General features: G+C 39.1%; 1 protein-coding gene and 1 non-coding gene across 4 annotated transcripts in view; both read left to right on the top strand.

Annotated features, from left to right (window-relative positions):
* Positions 1–14,522, top strand: part of ZYG11B (zyg-11 family member B, cell cycle regulator) — an 86,992-nt gene extending 72,470 nt beyond the window's left edge. For all 3 annotated transcript variants that reach the window (XM_038557996.1, XM_038557995.1, XM_038557997.1), the window contains exon 14: positions 11,795–14,522. In XM_038557996.1, coding sequence (XP_038413924.1) covers positions 11,795–11,985 — 191 coding nt within the window. In that variant the 3' untranslated portion in view covers positions 11,986–14,522. The remainder of the gene's footprint in view (positions 1–11,794) is intronic.
* LOC119869465 lies at positions 3,284–3,390 on the top strand. Its single transcript, XR_005371025.1, has one exon. It is a non-coding gene; the product is annotated as a U6 spliceosomal RNA (small nuclear RNA).
* Positions 14,523–15,435: the final 913 nt, after the last annotated feature.

The following is a 15,435-nucleotide window of genomic DNA, read 5'->3' as shown; positions in this document are numbered from 1 at the left end:
TACTCATAACAGAGTTCCACATCCGGTGACTTAAAACAACAGGAATGTTTGTCTCTCAGTTCTGGAGGCTAGAAGTCTAAAATCACGATGTTATTAGGGCCATGTTTTCTCTGACAGCTGTAGGGGAGGGTTCTTCCTTGCTTCTAGCTTCTGGTATGTGCTGCCAACCCTTGGCATCCCTTTGCTTGTAAATGCATCACTCCTGTCAGATAACCATCTTCTTCTTGTGTGTCTTTACACTGTTTTCTATATCTGTGTTCAAATCTCCCCTTTTCATCAAAGAACACCAGTCCTATTATATTAAGGTAACCCTAATAATTTCATCTTAACTACAGTAGGAACAACTCTATTTCCAAATAAGGTCGCATTCTGAAATACTGGAGATTAGTAGGACTTTAACCTCTCTTTTTAGGAGACATAGTTCAACCCTTAACATATGCCTCTATACTTAATAATAAATGAATGTAGGAGTAATTTATTTATTTAATTTTTTTTAGGAGTAATTTAAATAGCAACTTCCCTATTGATAAACATTTAAGTAGTCTACCTTTTTAATTTTAAAATTATATCCAAACATTTGTTTGAGTAAGAGATCTTCATCACACTATTATTTACAATAGCAAATAACTCTAACCAAGTGATCCAGCAATAGAGAAATGTTAAATAATGTTGAAATAACCAGACAGTAGTATATTTGCATGTTATTATAAGTGAAAAAGACATGATAGAAAATTATATAAGTAGAAACTTACACTCTCGGAGCCATGACATAGTCACTTATACGAGACTAGCCCTCTAGCCATTTGTAATAGGAAATGTGGGGTAGGAAAGATTCAAAACAAGTTTTTCTAGGCATTATGCAGAAGGAAGCAAAGATTCCCATCCCTGAAAGAGAACCAAGTATACAGTGCGGCAATTTCATTGAACTGAGGAGACAGAAATCAAGAGTTTGGTATGATTGCGGTATGGGACAAAATTTATGGAATTTATGAGGCAAAGTAATGCAGAGATGACAGCTACATCTAGAAAGGCCTCCAGAAATCTTCCTAAGTGTTTCTTGAGTCTTTGGCTGATTAGTGAGCAGTGAATGCCTCGGGTAAGACTCCTTGAGGTTTAAGAAAGAACAAATACCAAGGAGATGCTAACCAAATAACACTTGGAGCTCACACAGGGTTTAGAAATACTAGAGTTCCAATACTGTTTGAAACTCTAGTATTAGAGTACTTAATAGCCCAGGCATTCAATACAGGTGGTAGAAAAGATTAAATGAGCCCTGAAATAAAGGCTTCTCTAGGACAGTCCTAACAAAGCTTAAAAACAAGTCTTGAAATAGCTAATGGTTAAGTTGCTCTGAAAATAAATTAACTTTTTTTCCCCAAAATTTTAATTTAAATTCTAGTTAGTTAACACATAGTGTAATACTGGTTTTAGGAGTAGAATTTAATGATTCATCACTTACATATAGCTCCCAGGGTTCATCACAAGTGCCCTCCTTAATACCCATTACCCATGTAGCTCAACCCCCTTCTACCTCCCTGCGTCAACCGGTTTCCTCTGCTCTTTTTTTCCCCCTTCCATATGTTCATCTGTTTTGTTTCTTAAATTTCACATATGAGTGAAATCCTATAGCATTTGTCTTTCTCTGACTTAATTTGTCTAGTATAATACAGTCTAGCTCCATCCATGTCATGGCAAATGGCAAGATTTCATTACTTTTGATGGCTGAGTAATATTCCAGTGTGTGTGTGTGTATGTGTATGTGTGTGTATTGCATCTTCTTTATGCATTCATTAGTTGATGGGCCCTTACGCTCTTTTCATAGTTTGGCTATTGTTAATAAGGCTGCTATAAATATCAGGGTGTATGCACCCCTGGAATGTATTTTTGTATACTTCTGGTAAATACCTAGTAGTGCAATTGCTTGATCATAGGGTAGTTCTATTTTTGACTTTTTGAGGAACCTCTGTACTGTTTTCCAGAGTGGTTGCACCAGTTTGCATTCCCACCAACAATGTAAGAGGGCTCTTCTTTCTCTGTATTCTTGCCAACATCTGTTGCTTCCTGTGGTGTTAATTGTAGCCATTCCAATAGGTGTGAGTTGCTGTCTCATTGTGGTTTTGATTTGTATTTCCTTTAGGTTGAGTGATGTTGAGCATGTTCTCACGTGTATGTTAGCCATCTGAATGTCTTCTTTGGCAAAGTGTCTCTTCATGTCTTCTGCCCATTTCTTAACTGGATTATTTGTTTTTTGGGTGTTGAGTTTGATAAGTTCTTTTTAGATTTTGGATACTAACCCTTTATCAGATACGTCATTTGCAAATGTCTTCTCCCATTCCATAGGCTTTTCGTTTTGTTGTTTTCTGCACTATGCAGAAGCTTTTTATCTTGATGAAGTCCCAGTAGGTAATTTTTGCTTTTATTTCCTTTGCCCCCAGTGACATGTCTAGTAACAAGTTGCTTGAACTGAGGTCAAAGAGGTTGCTGCCTGTGTTCTCCTCCAGGATTCTGATAGTTTCCTGTCTCACATTTAGGTCCCTCATCTATTTTGAATTTATTTTTGTGTGTAGTGTAAGAAAGTAGTATAGTTTTCTCAATACGATTTGTTTTTGTGTGTGTATTTTTTAAAATTTTTTTTATTGGTGTTCAGTTTGCCAACATATAGCATAACACCCAGTTCTCATCCCGCCAAGTGGCCCGCTCAGTGCCCATCACCCAGTCACCCCAACCGCCTGCCCACCTCCCTTTCCACTACCTCTTGTTAGTTTCCCAGACTCAGCACCATTTGTTGAAGAGACTTTTCCATTGCATATTTCTTTCTGCTGTGTTGAAGATTAGTTGACCATATAATTGTGGGCAGCTAACTATTGTCAGAGAAAAACTAAGCACTCCTTTACAAAAAAAGATGACAAAATCTAGAAACTTAACATGTTTGATATCTGATAAAAGTTGCCACCTGGGTGGCTCAGTCTCTTCAGCATCTGGTCTTGGATTTCAGCTCATTTCATGATCTCAGGTTGTAACATTGAGTCCCATGTTGGGCTCTGTGCTCAGTGGGGCATCTTCTTGAGATTCTCTCCCTCTTCCTCTGCCGCTTCCCCTGCTTATATGCATGCATTTTCTCTCTCTCATAAATAAATAAATAAGTAAATAAGTAAATAAATAAAATCTTTTAAAAAATTGCTAGATGAAAGAAGAATCAGAAAAATGTGACCTATAACCAGGAGAAAAATCAGACGATTAAAGTAGACCCCAAGTGAATGGTAATAATAGAAAAGTAACTTAAGTGCTCACTTTGGCAGCACATATACTAATATTAGAAAGATAAAGAGAAGATTAGCATGGCCTATACACAAGAATGACACTTAAATTTGTCAAGTGTTCTATAGTTTTCATGCCTAGAACCATGATAATGTACCAGCAATAATCTTTTTTTTTTATAAATTTATTTTTTATTGGTGTTCAATTTGCCAACTTACAGAATAACACCCAGTGCTCATCCCGTCAAGTGCCCACCTCAGTGCCCACCACCCAGGCACCCCACCCCCCGCCCAACTACCCTTCCACCATACCTAGTTCATTTCCCAGAGTTAGGAGTCTTTCATGTTCTGTCTCTCTTTCTGATATTTCCCACTCATTTTTTCTCCTTTTCCCCTTATTTCATTTTTGTTTTTGTTTTTTGATTTTTTAAATTTTAATTTATTTTATTTTTTTAATAAATTTCTTTTTATTGGTGTTCAATTTACCAACAAACAGAATAACACCCAGTGCTCATCCCATCAAGTGCCCCCCTCAGTGCCCGTCACCCATTCACCCCCACCCCCCGCCCTCCTCCCCTTCCACCACCCCTAGTTCGTTTCCCAGAGTTAGGAGTCTTTATGTTCTGTCTCCCTTTCTGATGTTTCCCACTTATTTTTCCCCCTTTCCCTTTATTTCCTTTCACTATTTTTTATATTCCCCAAATGAATGAGACCATATACTGTTTGTTCTTCTCCATTGACTTACTTCACTCAGCATAATACCCTCCAGTTCCATCCACCTCAAAGCAAATGGTGGGTATTTGTCGTTTCTAATGACTGAGTAATATTCCATTGTATACATAAACCACATCTTCTTTATCCATTTATCTTTCGATGGACACCGAGGCTCCATCCAGTTTGGCTATTGTGGACATTGCTGCTATGAACATTGAGGTGCAGGTGTCCCGGCGTTTCATTGCATTTGTATCTTTGGGGTAAATCCCCAGCAGTGCAATTGCTGGGTCATAGGGCAGATCTATTTTTAACTCTTTGAGGAACCTCCACACAGTTTTCCAGAGTGGCTGCACCAGTTCACATTCCCACCAACAGTGCAGGAGGATTCCCCTTTCTCCACATCCTCTCCAACATTTGTGGTTTCCTGCCTTGTTAATTTTCCTCATTCTCACTGGTGTGAGGTGGTATCTCATTGTGGTTTTGATTTGTATTTCCCTGATGGCAAGTGATGCAGAGCATTTTCTCATGTACTTGTTGGCCATGTCTATGTCTTCCTCTGTGAGATTTCTCTTCATGTCTTTTGCCCATTTCATGATTGGATTGTTTGTTTCTTTGGTGTTGAGTTTAGTAAGTTCTTTATAGATCTTGGAAACTAGCCCTTTATCTGATATGTCATTTGCAAATATCTTCTCCCATTCTGTAGGTTGTCTTTTAGTTTTGTTGACTGTGTCCTTCGCTGTGCAAAAGCTTCTTATCTTGATGAAGTCCCAATAGTTCATTTTTGCTTTTGTTTCTTTTGCCTTCGTGGATGTATCTTGCAAGAAGTTACTGTGGCCGAGTTCAAAAAGGGTGATGCCTGTGTTCTCCTCTAGGATTTTGATGGAATCTTGTCTCACATTTAGATCTTTCATCCATTTTGAGTTTATCTTTGTGTATGGTGCAAGAGAGTGGTCTAGTTTCATTCTTCTGCATGTGGATGTCCAATATTCCCAGCACCATTTATTGAAGAGACTGTCTTTCTTCCAATGAATAGTCTTTCCTCCTTTATCAAATATTAGTTGAACATAAAGTTCAGGGTCCACTTCTGGGTTCTCTATTCTGTTCCATTGATCTATGTGTCTGTTTTTGTGCCAGTACCACACTGTCTTGATGACCACAGCTTTGTAGTACAACCTGAAATCTGCCATTGTGATGCCCGCAGATTTGGTTTTCTTTTTTAAAATTCCCCCGGCTATTCGGGGTCTTTTCTGATTCCACACAAATCTTAACATAATTTGTTCTAACTCTCTGAAGAAAGTCCATGATATTTTGATAGGGATTGCATTAAACGTGTAAATTGCCCCGGGTAACATTGACATTTTCACAATATTAATTCTTCCACTCCATGAGCATGGAATATTTTTCCATCTCTTTGTGTCTTCCTCAATTTCCTTCAGAAGTGTTCTGTAGTTTTTAGGGTATAGATCCTTTACCTCTTTGGTTAGGTTTGTTCCTAGGTATCTTATGCTTTTGGGTGCAATTGTAAATGGGATTGACTCCTTAAATTCTCTTTCTTCAGTCTCATTGTTAGTGTATAGAAATGCCACTGATTTCTGGGCATTTATTTTGTATCCTGCCACGCTACTAATTGCTGTATGAGTTCTAGCAATCTTGGGGTGGAGGCTTTTGGGTTTTCTTTTTTTTTTTTTAAGACTTTATTTATTTATTCATAGACACAGAGAAAGAGGGGCAGAGACCCAGACAGAGGGAGAAGCAGGCTCCACGCAGGGAGCCCGAAGTGGGACTCGATCCCGGGTCTCCAGGATCACACCCCAGGCCGCAGGCGGCACCAAACCGCTGCGCCACCGGGGCTGCCCCGCTTTTGGGTTTTCTATGTAGAGTATCATGTCATCGGCGAAGAGAGAGAGTTTGACTTCTTCTTTGCCTATTTGAATGCCTTTAATGTCTTTTTTTGTCTGATTGCTGAGGCTAGGACTTCCAGTACTATGTTGAATAGCAGTGGTGAGAGTGGACATCCCTGTCTTGTTCCTGATCTTAGGGGAAAGGCTCCCAGTGCTTCCCCATTGAGAATGATATTTGCTGTGGGCTTTTCATAGATGGCTTTTAAGATGTCGAGGAATGTTCCCTCTATCCCTACGCTCTGAAGAATTTTGATCAGGAATGGATGCTGTATTTTGTCAAATGCTTTCTCTGCATCTAATGAGAGGATCATATGGTTCTTGGTTTTTCTCTTGCTGATAAGATGAATCACATTGAGTGTTTTACGAGTGTTGAACCAGCCTTGTGTCCCGGGGATAAATCCTACTTGGTCATGGTGAATAATCTTCTCAATGTACTGTTGGATCCTATTGGCTAGTATCTTGTTGAGAATTTTTGCATCCATGTTCATCAGGGATATTGGTCTGTAATTCTCCTTTTTGGTGGGGTCTTTGTCTGGTTTTGGAATTAAGGCGATGCTGGCCTCATAGAACGAATTTGGAAGTACTCCATCTCTTTCTATCTTTCCAAACAGCTTTAGTAGGATAGGTATGGTTTCTTCTTTAAACGTTTGATAGAATTCCCCTGGGAAGCCATCTAGCCCTGGACTTTTGTGTCTTGGGAGGTTTTGGATGACTGCTTCAATTTCCTCCCTGGTTATTGGCCTGTTCAGGTTTTCTATTTCTTCCTGTTCCAGTTTTGGTAGTTTGTGGCTTTCCAGGAATGCGTCCATTTCTTCTAGATTGCCTAATTTATTGGCGTATAGCTGTTCATAATATGTTTTTAAAATCGTTTGTATTTCCTTGGTGTTGGTAGTGATCTCTCCTTTCTCATTCATGATTTTATTAATTTGAGTCTTCTCTCTCTTCTTTTTAATAAGGCTGGCTAGTGGTTTATCTATCTTATTAATTCTTTCAAAGAACCAACTCCTGGTTCTGTTGATCTGTTCCACAGTTCTTCTGGTCTCAATTTCGTTGAGTTCTGTCGAATCTTAATTACCTCTCTTCTTCTGCTGGGTGTAGGATCTATCTGCTGTTTTTTCTCTAGCTCCTTTATGTGTAAGATTAGCTTTTGTATTTGAGTTCTTTCCAGTGTTTGAATGGATGCTTGTATTGTGATGTATTCCCCCTTATGACTGCTTTTGCTGCATCCCAAAGATTTTGAACGGTTGTATCTTCATTCTCATTAGTTTCCATGAATCTTTTTAATTCTTCCTTAATTTCCTGGTTGACCCTTTCATGTTTTAGCAGGATGGTCCTTAACCTCCACGTGTTTGAGGTCCTTCCAAACTTCTTGTTGTGATTTAGTTCTAATTTCAAGGCATTATGGTCTGAGAATATTCAGGGGACGATCCCAATCTTTTGGTATCGGTTCAGACCCGATTTGTGACCCAGTATGTGGTCTATTCTGGAGAAAGTTCCATGTGCACTTGAGAAGAATGTGTATTCCGTTGAGTTTGTATGTAAACTTCTGTAGATATCTGTGAAATCCATCTGGTCCAGTGTATCAGTTAAAGCTCTCGTTTCTTTGGAGATGTTGTGTTTAGAAGACCTATCGAGGGTAGAAAGCGCTAGATTGAAGTCACCAAGTATAAGTGTATTATTATCTAAGTATATCTTAACTTTGGTTATTAAGTCATTGATATATTTGGCAGCTCCCACATTTGGGGCATATATATTGAGGATTGTTAAGTCCTCTTGTTGGATAGATCCTTTAAGTATGAGATAGTGTCCCTCTTCATCTCTCACTACAGTCTTCGGGGTAAATTTTAGTTTATCTGATATGAGGATGGCTACCCCTGCTTTCTTTTGAGGACCATTTGAATGGTAAATGGTTCTCCAACCTTTTATTTTCAGGCTGTAGGTGTCCTTCTGTCTAAAATGAGTCTCTTGTAGACAGCAAATAGATGGGTCCTGCTTTTTTACCCAGTCTGACAGCCTGCGCGTTTTGATGGGGTCATTAAGCCCGTTCACGTTCCAAGTTACTATTGAAAGATATGAGTTTAGTGTCATCATGATATCTATTCAGGCCTTGTTTTTGTGGATTGTTCCACTGAACTTCTTCTTAAAGGGGAATTTGAAGAGTCCCCCTTAAAATTTCTTGCAGAGCTCGTTTGGAGGTCACATATTCTTTCAGTTCCTGCCTGTCTTGAAAGCTCTTTATCTCTCCTTCCATTCTGAATGAGAGCCTTGCTGGGTAAAGTATTCTTGGTTGCATGTTCTTCTCATTTAGGTCCCTGAATATATCCTGCCAGCCCTTTCTGGCCCGCCAGGTCTCTGTGGAGAGGTCTGCTGTTACCCTAATACTCCTCCCCATAAAAGTCAGGGATTTCTTGTCTCTTGCTGCTTTAAGGATCTTCTCTTTATCTTTGGAATTTGCAAGCTTAACTATTAGATGTCAAGGTGTTGAATGGCTTTTATTGATTTTAGGGGGGCGGGGGGACCTATTTCCTGGATCTGAATGCCTGTGTCCCTTCCCAGATTAGGAAAGTTTTCAGCTATGATTTGTTCAAATACATATTCTGGCCCTCTGTCCCTTTCGGCGCCCTCGAGAACCCCAATTAAACGTAGGTTTTTCTTCCTCAGGCTGTCGTTTATTTCCCTTAATCTATCTTCATGGTCTTTTAATTGTTTGTCTCTTTTTTTCCTCAGTTTCCCTCTTTGCCATCAACTTGTCTTCTATGTCACTCACTCGTTCTTCCACCTCGTTAACCCTCGTCGTTAGGACTTCTAGTTTGGATTGCATCTCATTCAATTGATATTTAATTTCTGCCTGATTAGATCTAAATTCTGCAGTCATGAAGTCTCTTGAGTCCTTTATGCTTTTTTCTAGAGCCACCAGTAGCTGTATAATAGTGCTTCTGAATTGGCTTTCTTTTTTTTTTTTTTTTGAATTGGCTTTCTGACATTGAATTGTAATCCAGATTTTGTAGCTCTGTGGGAGAGAGGACTGTTTCTGATTCTTTCTTTTGAGGTGAGGTTTTCCTTCTAGTCATTTTGCTCAGTGCAGAGTGGTCAAAAACAAGTTGTAAAGGGAAAAGGAGAAAAAGAGAGGAGAGAAAGAAGGAAAGAAAAGAGAAAAAGAAAAAAAAGGATGAAAAACGAAGAGAAAGAAAGAATAAGAAAGAAAGGAAAAAAATGGTGGGTGAAGCAAACAAATCAAAAAGCAAAATAAACAAACAAAGAAACAAAAAAACACGGGGGAGCATCTTCTGATTCTGTATACTTTAAGTTCCTTGACTTCCCGTGGATCTTGTCCTTCTAGCTGGTCTTCTGGGGGAGGGGCCTGTTGTGCTGATTTTCAGGTGTTAGCCCTTGGGGGAGCTACTCTGCCCCGGCCTGGTGCAGGGCTCAGTGGGGGTTGTTTACCCCGTGAGGCCCCAGGAGGAACAACCACAGTGGCGGGGCCAGCTCTGGATCCCTGGATTCAGACCCCGCAGGAACAACGGACCTCTCAGCCTGCAGGGCCTGGAGGCTCCAGGGACGGGCCGTTGATCTGCTCAGCCCCCGGCAGGAGCGTCCTTGATGTCCTGGGCCCTCCCAGCCTCTGCCTGTCCCGGGGGGAGGTCGGATCCTGGGCTGTGCCCCAGCGCCCTGTGCTCCCGGGCCTGAGCTGTTGGATTCGCGCTCCCAGCCGCGCAGCCCCCTCCACCGAGCCTCTTCCTCTGCCGGAGCCGCATCCGAGCTCGTCCCGGGGCACGCAGCCCCCTCTCCACCGGGCGAGCCCCTCCGAGCTGTTCCCGGGTCGATGCGTGCGCGCGCTGCAGTCCTTTAGGGAGCCTGGTGCACTCTCCCCGGTTCACAGTTGCTCTGTTAGTGTCCCAGGGAGCCTGAGGGCATCCCCGTCCTTCCTGGGGTTCTGCTCTAACTCCCTGCAAGTGCCTTTTCGCCCGGGAAGCTTGGGGAAACTCCCGCTTCTCTGGACAGAGTTTTCCTGTCCTGGGGACACTCCCCAGGCCTTAGCCTGGCTCCTCGCGGGCCCCCTCCCCCCTGGATGCCTTTAGTATCTTTATCCCCCCCCTTCCTACCTTGATAGAAGCACGAACTCTTCTCACTGTAGCATTCCAGCTGTTCTCTCTTTAAATCTCAGGCCGAATTCTTAGATTTTCAGGATGATTTGAAGGTTATCTAGGTAATTTGGTGCGGACAGGTGATTTGGGGACCCTACTCTTCAGCCATCTTGCCCCTCCTCCCTTATACAGCCATTTTAGAAAACAGTTTGGTGATTTCCCATAAAGTTAAGCATATGTTTAGCATTTGCCCTGCATTCTAAATATTTCCTCAAGATCATTGAAAAGCCTGCAAAACCTTGTGCAAGGATAATTATAATTAATATTTACTCATTGTAACGAAACACTGGGGGATAAGAATGCAACAAATATTCATTTGTACAATAACATAAAAAGCATGTAGCATATTTAATGCATTGGAATACTTAAAATACTTGTACTTAATACGTAAATTTTTAAAAATACTTTTAAAAAAACCCTAAAACTATTACATATATATGTAACAATATGGATGCATCTCAAAAACATCATGCTGAGCAAAAGTAAACTCAAAAGAATGTTTAGTGTATGATTTTATTTACCAGGCAAAAAATAGTCTATATCATAGAAATTAGAAAAGTCATTGCCCGGGTAAGGCTGCAGAAGAGATTGACCTCAAAGGTACACAAGGAAACTTTTTTTTTTTTTTTTTTTTAATATCCTATATTCTGATTGTGGTGGTGGTTACCCAAATGTATACATTTGCCAAAAGTCATCAAGTTATATGTTAAATTGGGTATATTGTGTATAAATCATGCTTTATAAATATGACTAAAACTAAAAAAAATCTTTTTTAAGATTTTATTTGAGAGAAAGAGATCATGAGCAGAGGGGGAGGCAGATGCTGCCTCCCTGCTGAGCAGGGAGCCCGAGGAGAGACAGGAGCTCAATCCCAGGACCCTAGGATTATGACCTGAGCTGAAGGCAGATGGTTCACTGCCTAGATGAGCCACCTAGGCACCCCAAAATTAAAAAACTTCAAAAAGTCATGTATGGAAGAAGAAGTAATACTTGAAAACAAGGCAAAGAATATATTTAAAAATAAAGGGTACTGCATGTGTAATATGAATACCATTAAATTAAAAGAAAAACATATAGGAAATGCATAAAAGTGTAACAGTACCTATCTTACCTGTGATTTGAGATCAAAGAAATCTTCTTTTCTGGATTGTCTGCACTTTAAGGTTATGATTTTTATTTATTTTTTTGATAAAAAATGGTTTATCAATTCCATTTTTGTGTAAAATACATGGTAGAAATCTATCCAACCTAACCAATCAACATACTACCTGCCCCATGGAAAGGTACTTTTATCAAACTGATTTTAAGAACATCAAAATGCTTCTTTTACCATGTCTAAAGTAATTGCCTACGCTTTTCCATATAACTGCTTTAAATTTGCACATACCTCCATTATTTCCTCCATCCCAGTTGTATTCCTCATCCCAGGATACGGAGGAGGAGATTTGGTTAAAACAGCTCTCTAAGCAGTTTTCTGCTCTCCTTTCTTACCAAATAGAGACTTGTGGATGTGAGGGACCAACAGCCCCTGCCCCCAGTTATGGTAGCCTTGATAAGAGAACCATATATATATGAATATGAGAATCACACACATATATATAGGAATGAGAAAATCTTTATTATTTGTGGAGCCTCACAATATAGACATAACATCATTACAAAGGTATTTATCAAGCTGTAGCATATGTTAGTAGTAAATAACAAAATATCTAAAATTTAAATGAAAAAAGCTTTTTTGCATGTGGGATAATTTTTAAGTGTCTCTCCTCTTTTTCAGCCTCAAGGTATTGCAGCATGCTGATTGAGGAAGGAGGATTGCAGCATTTATACAACATCAAAGAACATGAACAGACTGATCCCCATGTCCAACAGATTGCTGTGGCCATTCTGGACAGCTTAGAAAAACACATTGTGCGCCATGGGAGACCTCCTCCCTGTAAAAAGCAGCCCCAGGCTAGACTAAATTGATAGCCATAGGTAATTGGATAATTGAATCACAGGAATCCTTTTTGTGATAGGTTCATTTGCAATATCTTATCCTCTGTGATGTTTTAGGGGTTTCTATGACAAGAGTCATAAGATCATTTTGGGATTGATGGTGTACAGTACTGCCCATGTGAACAGTCTCTAATTTGTCTTGTGATTTTTAACTTCTGGGGCAAGAAGGATCTCTTCCTTTATCATTGCCTTTTAGGAAATTTCCCACATCTCTCTGTGTTTCAACTTATCTGTGCTTGGAATTCTACAGTTTTATGATAAAGTTTGCATGAACCCTTAGGCCAGACTTTTCTGATCTTAAGGTCCCTTCCAGTCAATTTGCAGCTTCAGATAAGCTGTTAACCTGATTTCTGGCACTGCTTCAGTTGTAAGTTTTATACTGCTTCTGTATAAAATGCCTTTATTCTGTGTCTGTGTACCTTTTATAAGATGTCCTTCTTAGTATGAAAGAACAGAAATCTGAGTCCTCTTTGAAAGCTACTCACTGACTGGAGCCTGGGTAGCTGGCAGGAAAAATATATTAGAAAGAAAACTAGTAAGGGGAGATTAGGAACTGGAGAAAGGTCAGCTCTTATAGTATAGTTTTTAAACTGGGACAAGCTATCCTTCCAGAGCCTGCCTCTCCTGAGGTAGTGAGCAGTAGCTTGTTCTTCACATTTACTCCTGGGAGCATGGGCTGCTGCTTCCTACACAGACTGCTGGTTACTCTAGAAATATTTCCCCAGGCATCACAGTGTAAAATATTACAGCATTCTGTGTTAAAGATTAACTGTCTGAATCTCTATACATCATACTGTTGTGAAAATGTGAATTTTTATAAAATTGTCTCTTGTTAAAACTGACCTTTCTTTTCCCTCTATTTCAAAGTCATTTTGTTCAGTGAAATAGAGATTACACATGGTATTACTTGCTCAGTTAAAATACAGTTAACAACAGTAAATTCTGTCACAAGAAGTTAAATTTTTCTTTTGTTTCAAAATACCTGTATCTTAACGTTCTCATGTTAGAGAAAGATGTCCATATCTCACTGCCAAAATTGAATGAGAAGCACTAGGCTATTGTTAAATGTAATGATTCTAGTTGTGGTGCATAAGAGGAAATATTTTTTAATGAGTTATTTTTTAGACAGTTGCCTTTCCTTTATGATACTTGTTACAGCATAGTAAAGAATCAGTTCTCATTATATTAATAATGACAGCTGGGAGGCAGCAAGTCACCAAGAAACTTAATTTCCATTTAAAATTTTAGTTTGTGAATAAGGTTAGTGACAATTTCCGATGACTGTTTTCTTCATAGATGGCCAAAATGTTTTCAATAGAGATTTAAATGGTATGTTTAAAATGATGGTGATTATTCAGAAGCATTTTTATTTAGAGAGGAGCTGGCTTATTAGTACGCTGATAACATTTTTGATATATGTATTTCAAACCACTGTCACAGAAATCATACTTGAATTATTTCATACTCCTTCACAGGGATGAAAACTTAAACTAAAAGAAAACAGGTATTTAGAACCATTAAAAACCATATTCTGGATTACTTCTGACTTAATTGGTTTAAGGAATTTTTATAGGCACAAGAAATTTTCACAGATTGTCTATTTCAGGGGAAGTGGAAAATTCTTCTAACTTTCCCCCTTTTTTCCAGATTTTAATGTCTAAGGCAAAATTTAGAAAATAGGATGGCCTACACTAGCTTGGAATTGCTAGCTATGTTAACTATCTCCAGGTCTCTTAGCTTGTATAGTTAAGGGAAAACCTGTTTGAGAAGTTTGGCTTGAAGTTTCTCTTATATCCTATTCAAGACAAAAATGCATGTTCCCTATAGGCTAATCTTAGGTTTTTATCTTTACAAATTGTTTTGAATTAGCTAAAAAGATACAGAAAATAATAACTCCCTTCATTATTCAGAATAACTTGATAGATGAAGACTCAAAAATACTTAAAATTAATTTTAAATTTACTACTTTGAGCATTGGTAATGGTGGAATATTTCTTAAAAGCAAAATAATTGATCACATCCCATATAGAAAAATTGTAGTGCCTTTGTGGTTGGGATAGTTCTTAAAATTATGTATCTAACTTAAAGCACAGAATCATCTGTAAGGTCTTGAATCTGGCTAAAATATAGTAGATGTGTATATTAAAATTATGAGGCATAATTGACCTATGTCCACAGTTAGAATCTATTAGGCCTCCCTTTTACATGAGTATACTGGAATGTAACAGTACTTGGTGCCTTCAAGGTTACCTCTGCAGTGGTTTAGAGGTGCTGTTTCAAGCACAATTTAAGAGTAGGGTTGAACCACTCATTGCTCAAATCATTGGTACATTCAGATATGGTAAAATGTTACTCCAGTCCACAAGCAGCAGCAAGGTTTAGATCTACCAAAGGAAATGGAATTACATTTTTTTTAGAGTATAATGATGCATGTTGGTATCATTGAGTAAAACAAGAATGGTCTGAAATTAAAGCAAAAATAAAGTATCTCGAAGGTGCAATGGAAATGAGCTGTACTTAACTCTGTGAAACAATCTTTTCTTGAGTGAAGCTTTTACCTAGCCTCTCATATAAGGGAGTTAGATCGTTTTCAACAGTAGCTGCGGAGGCACAATGGAGGCACAATGGAAATGCGATGTACTTAACTCTGAGAAACAAGCATTCCTAGAATGCAGCTTTCATTATCCTCTCACTTAAAGGAGATAAAACCTATTTCAACAGTAGATGTGGAGGTGCAGTGGATATTGGATATACTTAACTCTGAGCTTTCCTTGAATGCAGCTTTCAAGTAGCCTAGCCTCTCACATATGGGAGTTAGGACATCTCTCAAAAGTAGGTATGGAGGGACTTTGGAAATGCACTGTACTTAAATGTGAGAAACAAGCTTTTATTTCTTAACTATTTTTCTTTTTACACTTTTTAATTTAAATTAAATTTGCCAACATAGTGTATAACAGCAAGTGCTCAAACCATCAAGTACCCTCCTAATTGCCCATCACCCAGTTACCCCATCCCCCCACGAAACACCACTTGCACAACCCTTTGCTTGTTTCCCAAAGTTAGGAGTGTCTCATGTTTTGTCACCCTCTCTAATTTTTCCCACTCAGTTACCCTCCTTTTCCTTATAATCCCTTTCACATTTGTTATATTCCACGTATGAGTGAAACCATATGATGAATGTCCTTCTAAGATTGACTTGTTCAGCATAATAACCTCCAGGTCCAGCCACATTGAAGCAAATGGTAGGTTTTCGTCTATTTTGATGGCTGAGTAATATTCCACTGTATTCATAGACCACATCTTCTTTATCCATTCATCTTTCGATGGACACCGAGGCTCCTTCCACAGTTTGGCTATTGTGGACATTGCTGCTATAAACATTGGGGTGCAGGCATTCAGGCGTTTCACTCTGTCTGTATC

This window comes from Canis lupus, chromosome 15, assembly GCF_011100685.1.
Source record: "Canis lupus familiaris isolate Mischka breed German Shepherd chromosome 15, alternate assembly UU_Cfam_GSD_1.0, whole genome shotgun sequence".
NCBI classification, from domain to species: Eukaryota; Metazoa; Chordata; class Mammalia; order Carnivora; family Canidae; genus Canis; species Canis lupus.
Note: the sequence above shows the minus strand (reverse complement) of the source record. Positions and strands in the feature narration are given on the sequence as shown.